Consider the following 19,995-nt stretch of genomic DNA (forward strand, 5'->3'; position numbering starts at 1 on the left):
ATCCAAAAGGCAAAGGACCATGAAGGAAAACATGTGGGAGCACTCAGCTTCACTGACAAAGATGTGAGTTGTTTGAGTAAAAAGTCAGAATTCTGAGATTGAAGTCAGAATTTTTTGAAAAAAAAATAAAAAATAAAATTTAAAAAGTCAGTTAAATTTTATTTTTCCCATGCCCCTAATCTTCTTCCGTAGTTTAAAGCCATCTTTGTGCTAAAAAATTAATGAAATTAAATTTTATATTCCTTATTTGTAAATCTACCTCCCTTATCAACTTAAAACTAAAATAATATTTGACTAAAATTGTAGTTGCCCACACTGATCAGCCCAAATAAACCTAAAGAAAAATCCACTTGGCTACACTGGTTCAATGTGGAGGAGTCATGTTATAACACTATATAAAACCAACTGTCAAGCTTGGTGGTGGTACCATCATGCTAAGTACCTGTTTTGCTGTCAGTAAAACTGCTGCTTTTTACAACGGGGGGTGAAGTACCTCTAAATTATTCGATTTCTCATCAAATCAATAGCTAGGTGGTTGAAACTTGGACACTGTTGGATGTTCTAATGGGGCAGAGATCCTAAACACACATTAAAATATTTACCCAGCTAGAAATACCCGATTCACTTCCAGGAAACTAAGCAGGTAAATGGAATTTGACCAGTTTGGGTCATATATTAAACCAGAAATGTGCAAAATGCTGGAGCCAAATGTTACTATGGATTTATCCAAACCATGATTTTACATGATTTAGGGGGAATCTGGGACAACCATTTCTTGCAGAGTTGCATTCTTTTTTTTTTCTTTTTTTTTAACCCAGCTTCATGTTGACAATTGTTGTATTGTATTTATAAAGGCAATGATTATTTAGGTAGTTTTCTTTTTTCCCTTTAAATTAAATCCTCTATATCTTTGTCTGGTTTTATGCATTGATTTTTTTTTTTTTTGGCCTTCATATATATTTCATAGTTTTTCCCAAAAATACATTTCAAAGACATCCTTATTCCCCCCAGATGTATATACGGTAATAATTAACGCCCATGCTTAGTGTATGTTAACATTTTCTTGGTGCTACTTATCTGGAAAAATATATAAAAAATAAAGCATATAAATAAGATAAATAAAAAATAAAGAATATCTTGGATATTAAAAGGAAAGCAAAAAAATGTATTCATATTTGGTTTTATTTGGTTTCACCTTTGGCTAAATGAACAGATTAACATGTTGGACTTCTTCTCGTTTGAAACAACCTTTATGTTTGTTAATATGAAAGAAGAAATTTCTCCAAGCAGAACACATGATCACTTTGATCCATCAAAGAAATCAACACATTGTGCAAAAACTGCATTAAATCATCAAGCAGCAAATTATTAAATCTTTTAAGGAACAATTTGTCAAAAAGTTTTGATCTTCACAGAAGATAATAGGAGGGTCTGTTCAGCAGTTTCTGGAGCTGAAGTGAATGAAGAAGGTCCTGATCTCTTTGGGTGAGATGGTGACGGTGAAATCTTTACCCACACTGCTCCCATGCTGTTCATTCTCTAAATAAAGAAAAGAAACATTTCATTGAAGCAGACATGCATCTCAGTCACTGAGCAGGACGTTTCTTTCATGTCACGTTTACAGCATTCCTTACTTTTTCCAAAGTTATCAGCAGTTTTCCACTTCCACCTTTGCAGACTGGTGATATTCCAGGTTCCTGTCAGAGAACGCTCCTCCAGGTCCCTCACCTCCCCTAAACCCTTCAAAACATCCTGAATGCCAGAGGAATGAAAAAAGGAAAACAAGAGTTTAAGAACGAATGTCCATACATCACAGCTGGCTTATGTTACAGGTATCTGACTCAAGCTGGCAGATCAGAGCTAAATTGGACACCGATCACATTATTTTTTTTATTGATTTATTGAATGGACTGAATCTGATCATCTGCATTGAAATATACTTAAAGCGGTCCGTGTGTTTATTCTACACGGAAATACTATTTGCTAAAATATCTTTATTCCTTTTGTGAAGAAAACAGTGAAAACTTTTGCTTTTTCCAACTTTAGATTGAGACAACCAGAAAAAAAAAAATCACAGGTCAAATTATTCTAAACTGATCACAGATGCTTAAAAACACAATTTAATGCTGTGACACCCATAGAGAAGCTTAGTTTATAATATGTAAAAAAAAAAGATTTCTCTTTTTTAGTTCTTATGCTACCCCCTATCTGAGTGGCATCCAGGACAAAGAGCCATACTTGATATAAAATGGAAATGAAATTAATTAATTTCAAATTGTTAAATTGATTGTATTTTTTTTTTTTACTATTTTTAAGTAACTTGTATTCATCTGTCTGAATCCCATTTATGTAGAAGCAGTTTTTACTGCAATAAAAGCTCATCCATAAAGGCCAAATCAACACATTTTTCTACCTGAGCTGTGGATTTCTGCAGCTCCTCCAGAGTTACTACTGAACTCCTAAACGCTTCACTGCCTCATTAATGCTCACCTCACTTCAGTCACTTTTAGTGGAGGTTATGTTTGACGATGTGCTTTACTCTTCCTTTTCATTTGATGACTTAGACGAAAGGATACTAGAAGCTGTTCTCTGTTTAGCAGTGACAGATTACAGAATTTCAATTGTGAAAAACGTTGGTCATTGTTTTCCTTTTTAAAGTGACCTTGTCTTGAAATTACAAAACATTGGAAAGTTTAAGCGACATCAACAGATCTACACCTTTTCTTACTATCTACATCAGTACCTTGAAGTTTACGGTGACAGGCTTGGAGAGCTCGGGGTCGTCGCCCTCCTCATACAGATGCATTACTCTCAACAGAACCCGATCGTAGTCTGGCTCAGAGTCCACTTGCTTACCTGTTTTAAATTTCCCACACAAATAAATACATCAGAATATAGGAAAAGCTGCAGATGCATCATTCTGTTCCATGGTACCTGAATGTAGGTGGCTGATGTGCAGATCATGATTGGAGCTGTAGTTCCATCCTAGGATGCTGAGGCTGAGCAGGTGGAGGTTAGGAGGCAGAACAACTGGAGGGATGGGAGGGTTAAAGCTGGGCTCTTTTCCAGTCCATCTCTTCCCTAAGCAACAAGATACCAGTGATTTGTTTACACAAAGATGCAGAGAGGAATTACCTGGTAATGCAACTGAATCTCCTGACCAGAGAAAAATTTCACAATCTGACTTTTTTTTTAAAGGGTAAATGAACCTCCCTAAGCTCTACCAGACAACCCAGAGGGAAAAAAAACGCATCTTACAAAGAGGGAAAGCCTCACAGGTACTAATGTGGACAAAATTGTTAGTCAAAAAAATAACTTAAAACTGACAAAAGTAAGAATAAACAACACTGTCTAGAATTTTGTAATCAGTCAGGGGGTCTATAAATAGGGCTACAGGGAGTCACTGTGCTGTTTGGGGACATGGTGTATATCACACTCAACATGGAACAGGAAAACGACTATTCTGGCCTACTGTGACCTGACCTAAATCCTACTGAGCATCTTTGGAAGGAGCTGAAACATGAAGTCTGGAAAAGGAATCTAAACCTGAGACACCTGGAGCAGTTTGCTCATGAGGAGTGGGCCAAAATAGCTGCTGACAGCTACAGGAATTGTTTGATTGCAGTGATTGCCTAAAAATGGGATACGATTAACCAGGCCTTCATTAGTTTATTTTTTCAAATCATTCTGATGAAGCATGGTTGAAAAGCAATGTCTGACTTTCATTTCTTCATTTTCACAGAAATCTTATTTATTATTACTTTGGTCAGATTTAAGTTATTTCTGTGCCCATCGTTCGTTTTGTCTTTCATTAAATGAGAGGTAATATCTAATATCTGGGTGTTTAAAAAGGAGATAGAGGCTTTTCAAACAGATAATTTTCTAGAAAAAATTAAATTAAATTGTTTTAAGTGAAGAGAGAGAGCATGATTTTTAGGAGATAACACGAAGGCTTAAAGAATTACAGCAGTTTCTCTGTTTTATAGTTAGCTGTCTTTTGAATTAATAAATGAAACATTCTGAAATGATGGCAGCCTTCTGAGAATCGTAAAGGAAAAGACCCGTGACCCAAACTACCGGTTGAGTACATAACTTTTCTACAATAACCATGTGTATAATAAATACCAGTGCAAAATCTGAGCTTTATCATCATTTCATCTTCATTCTCTTTTAAAGAAGTAAAACCCTGACTCACAGCAACTGCTTACTCACATTAGAGATGACATTACTTTTATTATTCTATGTCAACAAAAGGGACAAGTGTAGATACTGTAAACATATTTAGAACGTTATTGTTATATAATTTTTAAGCCCTTTAAAAAGTTTTAAGAACTATTTCATTTAAAATTTTCATATACTTTGTAACAGATGTCTTTACATAGTGGAGGACGTTAGTCATGAAGTCCCACAATGAAGTTGGCTTTAGGTTTGAAGGAACATTTCACCTTATTTTTGTGTATTTGGCCAAACTTAGCACTATTTTAAAATGCTTTAAGAAAAACTAGAATGTATACAAGTTCGTTAGATTAAAGTCTGTGGCACCTCTTTGACAGCCTAAGCCACCACATCCAGTTTACAACAAAATTAAGTTTAAAACTAAGATCTGGGGGGGGCTATAAAAAGAGAAAACTGACTTTATATTCTAAACGATGCTCAATCAGTAACACAAACCCCAAACTGTTACTGAGTTGAACAGTAGGGATGTCCCGATCCGATGTTGATATCAAATTATAATGGTCTGTGTCTAAAATCTGATATTATCATGCTGATTAAACACTCTGCTTCTCTCTAAGGTTTATGTAACCAGTGGTTAATAATCAAGGCTCAGTTCTTATACCTGTCGTTGTTGACAATTGTTTTCTTAGTAATATCACTTGTTAAAACCCTTTTTTTATTACTATTCCACACCACTAAATAAATAACAAAATTATGTTTTATTTGTGCCTATATCTTATCCTGTCAATAAATACAGTGAGGAAAATAAGTATCTGAACATACTGCTATTTTGCAAGTTTTCCCACTTAGAAAGCTACAAATAAGTATTTGAACATTTGTCTATCAGCTAGAATTCTGACCCTCAAAGACCTGTTAGTCTGCCTTCAAAATGTCCACCTCCTCTATTCATAATCCTAAATTAGATGCACCTGTTTGAGGTTGACACCTGTCCATCCCATACAATCAGTAAGAATCCAACTGCTAACATGGCCAAGACCTAAGAGCTGTTAAAGGCACTAGAGACAAATTGTGCACCTCCACAAGGCTGGAAAGGCTACGGGGAAATGGCCAAGCAGCTCATGAAAATAGTCCACTGTTGGAGCAACTATTAGAAAATGGAAGAAGCTAAACATGACTGTCAATCTCCCTCCGACTGGGGTCCAAGCAAGATATCACCTCCTGATGCTACTACCTCTCTGCTGTGAAGCATGGGAGTGGTAGCATCATGCTTTGGGGGTGTTTTTCTGCACATGAGACAGGGCAACTGCACTGTATTAAGGAGAGGATGATCTGGGCAATGTATTGCCAGATTTTGGGGAACAACCTCCTTCCCTGTGTTAGAGCATTGAAGATGGGTCGAGGCTGGGTCTTCCAACATGACAATGACTCAAAGCACACAGTCAGGATAACCAAGGAGTGGCTCTGTAAAAAGCATAGAAAGTTTTTGTGTGGCCTGGCCAGTCTCCAGACCTAAACCCTATAGAGAATCTTTGGAGGGAGCTCAAACTCTGCTTCTCAGCAACAGCCGAGAAACCTGACTAATGTAAAGAAGATCTGTGTGGAAGAGTGGGCCAAAATCCCGCCTGCAGTGTGTGCAAACCTGGGGAAGAACTACAGGAAACATTTGACCTCTGGATTTGCAAACAATAGCTACAGTACCAAATATTAACATTGATTTTCTCAAGGGTTCAAATACTTATTTTATTATTATATTTTTATTTTTAGATTATGTCTCTCACACTGGACATGCAACCATGATGACTATTTCAGACCTCTCCATCTAAGTGGGAGTATAAAATGTTTAAACAATCTGTAATTTCGCAAAGATTTTTTCTTATTTCTCCGTTCTGATCCAGACTTGGAATATGACCAAATGTCACTGCTTTCCACACTGCTAAAGAGGAAATTCATTAAAAATCAGCACCAGCAGATCAGCATTTTCGCATATAACTAAAAGGTATTTACCAGGTTGGTCTATTGACATGACCACTGGCCGATGCTGCAGCTCTACCGCCCCCCTCTGGTACAGCTTGGAAGTTGTGCTCACAGAGCCCAGCATCATCCAAAGCGTGGGCGTCACGACCGAGCTGTCGTTTAGCGTCAGGTTGTAGCCAAGGTTCCACTGCAAGTTGTTCCAAAGACGGCGATGGAGCATCACCTGAAAACAAAACAGAAAATTCATTTGTGATTGAAATCGCTCTCTAGGTGTTCATTGCGTGGTTTTTATTACCTCAATCTGTCCATCAGCCTGGCTGGACACGCCGTGGGCTCTGTCGCTGAGCAGCACCAGGCGGCTGAGGTCATCCTGGATGTAGGCCGCTCGGACCATGGGGAAATAATTCTGCAGACAGGAAACCGGAACATTTTAACGAAGAAAACCCCAAATCTGAATGATCCATCAGCTGGTGAAATGCCTTACCCTTGCTAAGGTGTTATTGGGGAATTTCTTGTAGGTTCTCTTCATCATTTGGTAGCCGTTGTCATCAGAGTACAGAGTCTTGTTGTTGTTGAGGGAGGAGCTGGTTCTGAGGACCACCTCTGTGTTGAGGCGCAGGGGGCCCAGAGAGTAGGTCTGCTCCAGTCTGTGGCAGGGAGCTCCGGCCCCAGAGTATTCTGGGACACGGGTGGTGATGGAGTAGGCGTAGTCCTTATCGCCTTCCTCTCTACGGCATCAAATCGGATTTTCTTATTTAAACAGAAAGTAAGATCCAATGGTGGTTAGATCCAAACTCCGGTCACCGACCTGTAGAAGCGCTGCCTGATCTCAGTGAGCACCCTCCCTGGGACGATCTCCATTTCCACCGCTTCGTAGGCGCGAGAGGCTGAGCCGTTAGCGCTGAAGATGTAGTTATCGGAGATGGGTCCCGCTTCCACGTCTCCGTTGGCGTTATATTCCCAGAAATCCTGCGTCACCATGACTTGCCTTCTCTCCTGTCTGCCAGGGAAGAAAAACAGGCCAAATACCAGAGGTCTTTATTAATACCGCATTTATATAGTTAAAAAATTAAGTAAATTAATTACCAAAATTGTCACTTGCTTAAAAAAAATTAATAAATAAAAAATGTGGTTCTATAAGAAGTACGGTGGCCCTGAAGTGCAAACCACATCAACAAATCTTTAAACACAACTTTTTTAGTTGTGTTTAAACAACATATATTCAAAAAATTTTTCAAAAATATCAAATATTCAAAAACACTTTAAACATTAGACTTCACTGATTGGACGACGGCACCATTTGGCTTTTAAACCTGGAAGTCATTTTGATTAATCTCGCTCAGAAAGCCTATGAACGCTGTCAACCAATCAGCGAGCTCTCAGGTTTCCCGCTACCATCTACCTCATCCTGTAGGTTAATGGGATTCAGAAAATGTTGTGTAATTAAAAATGTTTTTGTATTTGTATTCATTTACAGATCAAAATGATCAAAAAATTGGTAGAACCTGAGTTTAACAAATAAAAATGATGCTCACAATGGTGGAGGACCCGTCATGCTGAGGGCTTTCTTTATAGTCTTAGTGTGCTAAAGAAGTTTTGATGTCAGAAAACTGATGCATTATCCTCTGACATATTAAGGGGCCTCCACTGAAAAGATTAGCTTGGATGCTTGATACCCACAGGTAGGTGGCGCTGTGCAGCAGGTTGGTGTCCTGGTCAAACATGAGTTTGTAGCAGTCATTCAGTATAGGCAGAAGCCGCCTCCCTGTTTTCTGCCAGTCCCTCACACGCCGCCGCTCGAACACAACTCCCTGGGCTTCGTAGGTGCGCTCACACTCGGACCTCCCAGAACACGGCGCCTCAGAGAACCGAACGGAGTACTTCCTGTGCTGAAGGCCGGCGAGCTGAACCACAAAGAAAAGGTCGTAGGTGGAGTTGGACTGCGCCGACCGCTGGATCTGCAAAGCAGATAAAGAGAGAGAGGCTTGATTTTAGAGCACGACGGACAAACTAATGAAGTCTAACAGGAGGAGGCACTGACAGACCTGCGCAGGGACAGGCTGGCCATCATCGTCATGGACGGCTGCACTGGGGAACATTACGGTGATGTTAACAATAGCTGTGACGTTCCACGCCAAAGGGTTGTAAATAATCAGGTGCTGCTCCTGAGCCTGATCCGCACCTAAAAACAGGGACAGATAGAAAAACTGACACTGAATTCTTCCAAGCAGATCAGAGAGATTTATATGAAGCATAAAGACAAGAATCGGGTGATTATGTATGAATTTAATGCAGAATTTCAGGCTCAGAATAGTAAATAAAAAGGCAGCAACAATACCTGCTTAAATATCCCTAAAAATCTGGGGGTTTTTTGCCTTTTAATAGCTTCAGGTGAAATATTTGAGCAGTGTGCACCACGGAGCACAGCCTGGGTGCAAACCCTGCTAGAATACTGTGTTTAATGATGATCATAGCCGCTTCTTTAAATCTAACAAAAATAGAGTCAAAAATTGTTAGATTGGATTTATAACTAATAATTTTTAATTAGCAAATAATTAAAAGTAACTGAGCACCTTTTACTCTTACTAAGTACCTTTTTTGCTTTTACGCCAATGCATTTTTAAAAGGGTACTTTTACTTACTTATACCAATTTGTCCTTACTTTTTCCACCTCTGCCTACCACTTGTTGAATTTGAATATTAGAACAATGAGTTATGACGAGATTTGAAAATTAAAACCCAAGACATTAATCCACCTTCTCCATGGGGGTTCCTTCTAGGAACGGCCTGGTTATGCGGCAGCAGGAAAAGCGCGGCTAAGAGCTCCTCAGCTCCCATCATGGCCTGCAGGAGGTGCTCCATGTACATTTCTGCCACTTTAGGAGACTCAGTACCGGTGATGCCATCATGGTGCTGGACCTGCAGTGAATCACAGCATGTATTGGTAATCATTTCCTTATTGACGGCAAATGAGTGGGAAAAAATGGACCCTGTGGACACATCACCTCTGAGACTGCCCAGCGTAGAGCCCTGAGTTTAACCAGAGCCCAGGGTTTAGCTACTGGTCCATCCGGGTAGCTGATCCGGTACTGGGTGAAGAGTGTCTCTGCTGCGTGCAGCTGGGAACTGGCCCGCCGTGCCACTCCCTTAAGGACATTTCTAGAAGCATAAAACCCCGTCCATGCCTGGTAGGGCTCTGTGAAGATAGCAAACATAGTTTCTGTGGGAGTTTTTTCTTTTTTGGTACGTTAAACACAACTTCCAGGTTTTAAAACAATTTTCAACCTTGGAACCTTTCCAGAGTCCAAAACCGTCATTCTTAAATATAAATTAATTAAGATCTACAAATTTATGGAAGGTATAGGAATTATAGGGACGAAATAACAAAAAATCTTTCGTTTTCCAGACATTTTTCCTTCTTCTAGAACAAAGACTCCTTTACATGACCCACCTGTTGAATATGGCAGAAAGTCCTCACTTCCACGGACGGCCCAGGTAAGATTTGATTGGTGGACTGACAGGAAGTACTCGCTCAGTGTTGCATATTGGACCGTTACTCCGAACTCCTTGCTGTTCTGGTTGATGTACGTCATCAGAGGGTCCATATTTCTGAATTGAACTGATGAGTTGTAAAACTGTTTGTCGCAGCCCTAAAGAAAAAAAAAAAAGAGAGAGATAGCATTCAGAAAATAAAATGCTTCCCAGGATTAAAATCCTAGTTTCCTTTACCCACCCATGGCCAGAGCAAATGGTTGGTCCTGAACCAAGCAGCCCTCTGCTTGATGTTCTCCACCATGGTCTCAGCGTACGAACGCATCGTCTCCTTGGTGACGGGGAGGCTCATGTTGGGGTAGACTCCGTCCTTAGGGGGGTCTGGGAACAAAGCTACACCGTTCCAGTAGAAACCAGATCTGAGGAGGGAAAAAAACAAAACAAATGCATATATATATATATATATATATATATATATATATATATATATATATATATATATATATATATATATATAAGCAAAACCCAGAGTGTTTCTCTAACTCACACACTTTAAACATAACATTTTTACATTTATATATTACATACTGGTAGAATTATGCAGTAATACAGCTTTCTTTAAAAGAAATATCTGAACAGTGTGGAATAGAGGAAAACAGCTGACAGATGTGGGAGGTAGAAACACAGGATTTCCAAATAAAACTTGCTTTTTTATATTTCACAGATTTCCTTTCAATCGAACATCTGAAAAAGAAGAGCATGGCACAACAGCAAAGCTAACGGCCATCTATGTAGCTTTGTAAGAAACACCGGTCTCAGTGTCAGGAAAAGAAATACTATTTTGGCCTTGAATTAATAACAAAAAAAAGTTTGTAGAAACCTGGTAATTCACATTCCCCCTGAAAACACCAACCTTACAGTCAAACACGGCAGTGGCAGCATCATGCTGTTGGATGCTTAACAGTCAGAGTTGATGGTGGTAAACTTAGTAGAAACCCTCATGCTGCGTTCAAAGCAAACGCATTTTGGAGCGTATTTTGGGGTCAGGCGCTCAGGATGCCCAAAGCTCATGTTGTTTAGCTGCTCTGTTCCGTCGTTGCATCTAGACAGTGGCTGGACTTTATTTGCTTTGATGAGTTTGAAAAAAACAACATATTTTTCTAATCCAGTTTTGGACGAAGAAGTCTGCCCCAAAACTTTATTTATAAACTATTTCAGCACAGTTTAGTAAGAAAATGTTTTAGTGGAGTAAAAATGATCCAATAATATTTATTTATTTTATGAATTCATATGCTATCGGCTCTTAGAAGCCATTATGGCTTGCATGTAGTGTCCGTCTTTCCTAAAACTTGTGCGTTAGCTTTTCTGATTGATCGACGCACCGCGTCAAGCTAAAACTTCCAGCGTCAAACCATGAGACGTGACACAGGTTGGTCTGAATGCACCATTAGAGGCTTTGGACAAAGGAGGAGGAGCAGACCTAAGCAGGACCTCCTCAGCTTCGCCTCAGCTGCTGTCACAGTTGCCTAGAAACGGGGTTTCATCTTCCAGAAGAACAGCAACCATATTCATAAAGCTTAATTGGTTTAGATTGAAGTAATGATTTTTATGATTTTAAAAATGTACGGAATCAGTGGGAGTGGATACAAATGGATGCCACACATTTCAGAGTCTTATTTATAAATGAAACGTTGAAAACCCTGAATCCTGCTCCCTCCATTCGCCTTTGTGTTGGTGGGTGACACTGAATTAAAGCATTACAGGTTTCTGATAATCAGAAGATGAAATAAATCCCCTACTACCTGTTGGAGAACGGCAGGTGAGATGGAGTGCAGTAGCTGTACTGGTCCATGGTGTGAGTGAAGATCTCCTGCTGGGCTTTCAAAGATGGAGAACCTCTCCACACAAACTGCATTTCCTGCAGTCATAGAAAATCCCCACTGAGTAAATCATCTCCCTCCCCCTGCAATCACAGCACATAGCCGTCCAGCAGCACCTTCTTTTTCTGCATGCTGTCTTTGAGGTCGTAGTCGATGCGCGAGATGAGGTGAGCGTTGAACCCGGCCAGGGAGAACAGCACCGGCGTAGCAGCAGAGGCTCCGAACGGATCCACGTGCCAGGAGAACTGCGGCCGCACGCCAAACGTTTGGTACAAAAAGCCGTGGCCCTCTGAAACGACAGCAAGGTCACAAGGCAGCGAGGGTTATCGGCTGCAAAAAACTGCGAGGGACGTCAGCTGACCCGTCAGCTGCAGGATCTCATCCTCCAGGTCTGTTACGGCCTCATCGTGCATCACTTGGCCTCCGATGATGAACTCCAGCCGACCTTCTTTCACTAGCTGTCGGACCTAGACGTTCAAATTTATAGGACAGAAAATAAAGAAACGCAGAAATTATTATTCCAACACTGATTTAAATCCACCGAAGAAAGCTTTCGGACCATAGACATGCAGCCAACGCTTCCCTGAAGTGTATGAAATAACAGAGATAGGAGGTTATTTAATATGAGCCACTTCTACATTGTAGAGGCTGCATATTGTAAGACAAATGTTTTTTTTTTTTTTTTCTGGTACTCCAGCTTCCTGCTATAATCTAAAGCAGGTCATAGAGGGCCGCTGTCCTGCAGGTTTTAGAGGTTTCCCTGCTTTAGCACAGCTCATTCTGATGATTGCAGTTCATCAAAAGTCTGTTAATAAGTTAATCAATGGAAATCAGCCGCGCTAAAGCAGGGAAACTTGCTGTAAATATGTTTAAATTGCTTTCAAGGAAACATGTGTATTTACAGTTTTTTTTCCCAACTTCACCATTAGGGACCCTGACAAACAGGGTTATTTTGTTGTTGTCATGGTTGCCTAGAAACGGACTCCCCTCACCTATGCTCTCTGTTTACATCTGATTCTCAGCCACTTCCTCCTCAGAAGGAAACGCTTTTGAAAATACAGACGAAAATGGAAGAAGGAAATCCTCGGCTGAACAGTGAGGACGAGGAAAATTATAAAATATGTTGGGATGTCAGGGAGTGTTTACAGTGACGCACAGCTGACCATTAATGGCTCAGGATTCAGCAGAAACTCAAGTATCAGTCCTTCATACCCAGACAGTCTCTTCATACTGGTTCGGTACAGAATATTAGAAAAATACCAGGATTCTGTTGATTGTTTATATAGAGTTAATGATTATTCATTTAATATTTTGTATATTAGTCAATTTAAGCGACGGTTTAAATAATAAATCAGGATAAGAGTAAGAAAAGCAAACAAATATTGCTAAAATATGCCTTTTTTTTTTTTTACATTTCTTTGATTTAAAAAGTGTTTTTATCCTCTTTTTTTGTGCTTTTTATTTTTTATTGTGAGAGAGTGGTATTCAGAGATCATAATAAGCACCAATGAAGTTTGATATCATGGAGAAACAGATGAGTTTGCTGCTGTTTTTTAGCTCTCACTTTTAAGAGAATTTAACACAGATAATATTTAATATACAGTTAAAAAGTTCTTTATTACACACTTCACTTTGTAGATTATAGTAGGCATATATAGCTGTGTAGGGCTGAACCAATTAAGCGGATTAATGGTGATTAATCAATTAGTGAAATAATCTTCAGCTATTTTAGTAATCAATTAATTGTTAATTGGAGTATAGGCTCTAAAGCATGCCTTTAGCTGACACAGCAGCTATGTGTGAAATTTTTGCATTTAATATATAAAAAAAAAAAAAAGTTGCATCTGCCATTATGCTCTATCCACAACTCCTCAAATGGAAAAGTTTTAGTTTCACCTGGTTTAATTTGCAGAAATCTCTAAGGAACCTTTAGCTGTCCAATAATCAATCGGAAAAATAATCGATTTGCAAAATAATCATTATTCTATTAGCTCCAAAGCTGTGTGTAGTATGCATGTAGGGCACTTTTCTACAATTTACTTGCAGCAATATTTTACAATGAACTGTCCATCGCTGATAAAGGGTTTTAAAGCTTTATTCCAAATAAAATAAAACATACTACTAGGAATTAGTGATCATGTGACTGTAGTGAGTCCATACTTGTTTCCTCTGCGTGTCTGAAGCCACAGAGTCCCACCATAGTCTGAAGAACTCCTGCTCCACAGAAATGAACCTGCGCCCCTTCCCTTTAGACAGCTCCTCTGTCACACTGCTGTACACATTGGCTGCATAGGCGTGCATGCTCTCCTACGGCACACAAACGCACCATGAATACACAGAAAATACTGTCTGATTAATGCATGAACACACCAACCTGGATGGTGTAAACCCAGCCTACATCCATGTGGCTGTGAGGAATGACAAATGCTTGGATGATCTGATCCTGTTCTAAGGTTTGACCCGAACAGAAGCAGCAAACCAACACGATCAGGGTTAAAACGCTCATTTTTCTTCAGCGACACTTCCTCGTTGTTCTTGTTATTGTTTATGCAGAAAGCATGTGACTGGGTGCGCCTCCTTTATAGTCAGCCGGCGGATAATCCGGACAGGAGTTTAGGGGAGGAGACAACCTGCCAGAACAAACTAATTCGGATTCATTGAAAAAATGATGATTCGTGGCCTTAGCATGTTTAAATCCTATAATGTGGACTGAGTCTTAAAAACAACTTAAAGGTTACTTTCGCTAAATGGTCCCTCTAATAAAGAGCTTCTTGTAATTGGCTCCAAAGGGTCTATTTAATATAACAAAAAGCAGGAACATATAAATGTATCCAGAGTTCTCACCTAATTATATTTTTAATCATTATTGTGGAAACTCTTTTTTACAACTACTTTTTTAATGCAAATATTCACATTTCAGTGGTTTTAGTATGTGTTTCTGATATATTCCTTTTAATGCTCCTAATATTCTCTTGCCAATAACTTACTTCCAATTATTTATTTATCTTAACAATTTTACTTAGTAATTTCAAGATTGTTATTTACATTTAGGCAGTTGGAGTTGAAGTTAGAAGGTTCTGGGTTCAAAATTCCAGCCTGGGGATCTTTCTGCATGGAGTTTGCATGTTCTCCCTGAGCATGCGTGGGTCCTCTCTGGGTACTCAGGCTTCCTCCCACTGTCCAAAAACATGACTGTTAGGTTAATTGGCTTCTCTAAATTCTGTTTTTGGAGAGTGTGTGTTTGAGAATGGTTGTTTGTGTGTTAACCTGCGATGGCCTGGCGCCCATAGACTGATGGAGATAGGCACCAGCACCCCTCGCGACCCTGCGAGGGGTGCTGGTAAGCGTGACGGAAGATGGATATTTAATTTTGTTTTTGTCTTGTATTCCAATGTATTACTATCCATTCTTTTTTTAGTTTAGTATATTTATGTGTAATAAAATAGAATAGAATAGAATAGAATAGAATAGAATAGAATAGAATAGAATAGAATAGAATAGAATGGAATAGAATAGAAAATCCCTTTATTTGTGCACAATGGAAAATTTGTGGTGTTACAGCAGCAAAAGGTTATAGCAGAAGTGGTCACACAAAGTTAGACCTTAAAAAGTGTATAAAAAATAATGGAATAGTTGACAGAATTACAAAAAAACAACAAAAAATAAATAAATAAAATACAGTAAAATAAATAAATAAATAAAATACAGTACTGTACAGTGTTTTTACAATACTATGCATCTGGAGATTAAATAATCAATAAACAGCTGTGGACATGTAGTATCCCTGTTATAAGTTTTTGTTTAGTATCATGTATCACATTTCCATATCTATTTTTAATGAAAGTTTGAAAGTTATGTACTCCATGTTCACTAGAAATTTATTCAATTTTAAATGTTTTTTTTTTTTTTGTCGTTTGTTGCACTTTAATATTTAGCTAAAGAACTGAATGCATATTTATATGCATAGTGTTTCCTTTATTATGTTTTTATTTTATCTTTCTTTTTCAGATTTTAGCACTTTATGACACTTTTTTTTTACATTATTCAGCAACATTTAAGCCTATTAGTGCTATTTATGTTTTTTTTGGGAAGAACAAACCCCGCCTTTAGCGGACCCCGTGTTTCTCGCCGGAACAAGAATGGGGCGTACCCACCTCTGACGTCTCTTCCGGTACGGTGAATGTAACCTTTCCCCCCGGAAACATTCCTGAAAGTAAAGAGAGCTTCTGGAGGTTAGAGCTTCGCTTCACATGTAACAGAAAAAGATGTCTAAAAACACTAAAATAGCTCTGGTGTTTGGAGGCTTTGTAACGGCGGTGGCTGCTGCGTTTTATCCAATATTTTTCTATCCACTGACACATAAAGACGAGTACAGTAAGTAACAGAGCCAAGATTATCATTGTGACTGCTTGTTAGTGTTGGAGCTTAATGCAGTGTTGTTTTGTTCATTGGGAGTAAAATTAACATTCAATTATCATTAATCACAATTAAAGCGTTACGTTTTGATGTACAAATAACCTAAGTGTGAGGAAAACATAACTTTTAGGGGGGTTGTTAAATTGCTAAAAAAAAAAAAAAAAAAGGGTCAAGAAGAAATGTTTGTGATTATTATTTAAATAGATTGCTCTGTTTTTGCTTTATTGCTTACATACAACACCTACTGTTTGCTTAAGCTTTAGAAAGGAAATAACAGAATCAAAATCACCAACAATGTTCTAGTGCTGCTCACTAGTTTGTCAATAAAAATATATGATACTGATTGACTATTGAAGCCATATCCTGTGGTCCTCTGTTAGGAGAAGTCCAGAAGGTGAACCGGGCAGGAATCAACCAGGCGGATGTTCAGCCTGCAGGTAACAATAAAAATGCTACCTTAGCTCAGGAATTACATGCAATCACAACTGCAGACATCTACGGTGAACGTACCGGTTTAATAGTAAAAGTAATCTAATCCCAGTCATCAAATTTTAGGTGGATCAGCCGAAATGTTCAAATATGGGATTATAAACTCTTCAAAATGAATTTTTTTTTTATTTCACTTCAGTTTATTTTCATAGCACCAATTCACAACACATAACCTCAAGGCTCTTTACAGAGACATTCAACCAGATCATACAGTCAGATTGGTTCACAGTTTTCTATCTAAGAACAGCCAACTGATTGCATTGACTCATTGACTCAACAGCAATTCCTCAAACCAAGCATGCTTGTAGCGACAGTGGAGAGGAAAACCTGCTTTTAACAGGAAGGAACCTCCAGTAGAATCAGGCTCAGTGTGAGCGGCCATCTGCTGAGGCCGACTTGGGTTCAAGGAGACAGAAGCAGAGATACTACAGGAACATAAAAGCACTGATCTACAAACACTTTCTATGTTAAAACGTAACAGTAAAATGGCATCACAGTTGGCTCTCTCTAGGAAAGAAACAGTAAAACAGACAAGCTCTGAGCCTGTTTTCATATCAAAGGGATGAAAGACAGCATGTAAAGTTAGTCATAGCAAAGCTGAGAGAATAAAGGTTTAACACTGAAAAACAGGCCCAACTCTGTCATCTATAACTGAGGGTATTGATTGCAGCACCACAGCTGATATTTCCCTCCAGGATGGTGTGAAAACTAAACAGAAAAAGAGCAGATGAAACTATGATGAGAAAAAAAAAACAGAGGATAAAGTTAAAGATACTGTAGTATTGGAGAATATAGCTTTAATGATATAAAGTGGTCCCTATATCCTCCAGCAGTCTAAGCCTATAGCAGCAACTATAGAGACCTATACTATAGAGATTGGAGCTTATGAGAACCTGAGACAGGTTGTCTGCATCACAGACTATAACTGGTTCCACATGAGACCACTTAAAAAATCAATGAGAAAACAGAAAAAAACTCTTTGAACTAGATACTGATTTAAAGCAAAATAGCCAAATCAAAACACAGGTTGTTCACCCAGATCAACCTACAGCCACACCTATCTGAAACCATATATCTAAACTCAGTGGGAAACCTGTCGGAGGAGCTGATGAGAAGAAATCCTGAGAGAGAACTCTGGTGCTCGACTGCTGGTTGTTTTGCTTACTTTAGTTGTGTCCCTGCTCAGAAACCTGAATCGATTAGTTTTTTTAAACTGGGTCGACCCGCAACAATCTGCTGCGTAGCCATTGGAATCGAATGTAAACAGAGTTGTGTCGTCTTGTTAGATAAGAGGCATTTGGTGCGGTGTGTTGACATCCATACACTGTGCTAAAAGGTATCATGTGCCGTTTGCAGGTGATTTTAACCCGTGTTGCTTGCCGAGTCGTTTGACATGAGTCAACATGCATCAGTGAACTGTTCACACTGCCACTAAAAGCCGATTGTTCCTGGGTTTGAACAGGGTTTTCAGCCAGTGGGAAACTTTACAGCCTTTACTGAGAGGTACCGATGAGTTGACAGAAATAAAACTTAGCAGGTCTCAGAGGCTTTTAGACCAGGTTTCTACAAACTTTAAAACCCAAAGGTCCATTCTTCCTTGAGTTCAGTTCAGTAAAAGTCATTCAAACCCACAAATATTGCACAAAATTTCAATAAAACATGCTATTGTTATGAAATATCTGCTGATGGAAATATTTTGCCTTTTCAAACACCAGCAGTTTGTGTGTTTAGCTTTACAAATAAGAAAAATCAAAGATTTTCATAAAGATGAAACATATTTCTTTTTATAGGATATTATTTAGCGGTGGGCCATTCTCAGCGTTAACTGGCTTGGTTAGCACCAGACTCTTATCGTGCAATAAAAAAATATTGCAGTTAATCTATTCTCACACTTGGGTTGGGAGCTGGGTCTATACTAATGATGACTTTCACCTTGATATTTTAGCGTAGATGTATATCTGAGGGCGAGAAGGAATCAGTCTTCCAACCTCTGTAGGCGTACCTTGAAATGACCACGTCGAACGTGACGTGCTGACATGAAAGCAGCTTTAAACACAGCTCTAGCTGCCTCTAGCTTGTTCTCCAGGCGGCCACAGGTGACCAATCTTACAAATTACCTGCGAACTATCGTGAGGAGAATACATGATCAGCACGCCGCGGAGAAAGTTGCTAAAGATGAGAAGTTGTTCGAGGCGACGTGTGTGTCAGATTTTTGGAGACACTATATTGTTAAGGTGGGACATCTACAACTGGAAGTGGGACACGCTATTTTTGGGCAGCATAAACACAGAAACAAATGAGCAAAAAACTATTTATAACTTTGTCAAAATCTTAAGAAGACGTAATTACATCTGATTTTGCGAACATTAAAAAAAAGCAAACCTTTTCTTTTAAATTCTGGGGTAGCACACATCATCATGAATGCCTTTGGCTGAATTCAAATTAGCAATTTAATCTAGATTAACCTAGATTAATTCCAAGGTTACAGTGGGATTAATCTAAATAAAAAAAAAAAAATCTATGCCCACCAATAATGTTATTTGATGTCAAAAAACAAACATAATTTCCAAGTTAATGACAAAAAGATCTGAAAACATAATTCTGTTTCTTTTAATGTTCTATCATAACAATTAAATCAAACATTATTTAAAAAACTACCGCTTTAAGTTGTTTATTTTACTACATAAGTTGATTTTCTTTATATAATTTTAAGCTCCTATTAAGAGCCAGTGTAAAAGGTTTCAAAGAGCCACTTGTAAGACCTCCGTTTTAGACCAACAAATGTCAAAATAATCTAAAATTCTTAAATAACTAAATCTATAAACTGTTGTGGAAACTCATTTCAGTTTTGTTTTTTGTAATTTCTTCACCCACTGATGTTTTTTGTGTTTTTGTTTCCGAAGGTATGAAGATTTGGTCCGACCCGTTCAAGCCTGCAGACAAATGATGAGCAGAGACGGCCGATCCTGCACGTCGTCGTTGGTCGTCGAGGAATGCCTGATGTGTGCCTGAGTGAAATTCTTATATATTGTTTGGATTGCTTGATTTGAATGCGTTTCCACTTAAATAAAGGTAAACAATTAAAAATGTGCAAAGCTGCTGTCCTTTTGTTGTCCACAAGGAGGCGCAGCATCCCTGAGGATTGTTCTGAAAGGCACTGAAGCATGGAAGGGTTTATTTTGGGGGGGTGGAGGGGGGTATCTTTGTGTTTCTAAAAGTCTCACTTTGGTATGCAGCCTGTAAGTAATTATAATAAAATGTAAACGTTTGTTTATACATCTCCTTTCTGAGCCTCTTCTGACGTTTTATTTGGACTGAGATGATGTGGGACTCATGAAATCACTTCAGCAGAAGAAGGAGTGTAATAAGCACAATCTTTTTTTTTTTCTTCCTAAAATGGAAACCCCAGAGCAGACTTTATTCTAAGACACATCGGTTTGCATTATCGTTTCCCTGTCAGAGACCTTGGGTTACATTGGCATGTGAGCCATACTGTTGCCTGTAGGTTGAGTCAGATCTGAGATGGACCTCTTTAAAATAAAAACAATCTATGTGGTCCAGACTCTCT

General features: G+C 38.8%; 2 protein-coding genes across 2 annotated transcripts; one reads left to right on the top strand and one right to left on the bottom strand.

Annotated features, from left to right (window-relative positions):
• Nucleotides 1-1,288: 1,288 nt before the first annotated feature.
• Nucleotides 1,289-14,071, bottom strand: man2b2 (mannosidase, alpha, class 2B, member 2). Its single transcript, XM_015391753.1, has 19 exons — nt 13,897-14,071; nt 13,683-13,829; nt 11,884-11,989; nt 11,639-11,811; nt 11,445-11,560; nt 9,884-10,061; nt 9,602-9,800; nt 9,156-9,346; nt 8,907-9,069; nt 8,196-8,332; nt 7,831-8,108; nt 6,959-7,150; nt 6,635-6,878; nt 6,446-6,556; nt 6,181-6,373; nt 2,935-3,081; nt 2,744-2,856; nt 1,635-1,752; nt 1,289-1,539 (listed from the first exon to the last, which is right to left on the bottom strand). Exons 1-19 carry the CDS (start codon nt 14,026-14,028, stop codon nt 1,436-1,438), a joined length of 3,042 nt encoding a protein of 1,013 aa, XP_015247239.1. The 5' UTR covers nt 14,029-14,071; the 3' UTR covers nt 1,289-1,435.
• Nucleotides 14,072-15,726: 1,655 nt separating this feature from the next.
• Nucleotides 15,727-19,630, top strand: smim20 (small integral membrane protein 20). Its single transcript, XM_015391769.1, has 3 exons — nt 15,727-15,896; nt 16,319-16,375; nt 19,331-19,630. The coding sequence occupies exons 1-3, from the start codon at nt 15,788-15,790 to the stop codon at nt 19,372-19,374; spliced, it is 210 nt and encodes a 69-aa protein (XP_015247255.1). The 5' UTR covers nt 15,727-15,787; the 3' UTR covers nt 19,375-19,630.
• Nucleotides 19,631-19,995: the final 365 nt, after the last annotated feature.

Source organism: Cyprinodon variegatus, unplaced genomic scaffold, assembly GCF_000732505.1.
Source record: "Cyprinodon variegatus isolate N-32 unplaced genomic scaffold, C_variegatus-1.0 Scaffold559, whole genome shotgun sequence".
Taxonomy (NCBI): domain Eukaryota; kingdom Metazoa; phylum Chordata; class Actinopteri; order Cyprinodontiformes; family Cyprinodontidae; genus Cyprinodon; species Cyprinodon variegatus.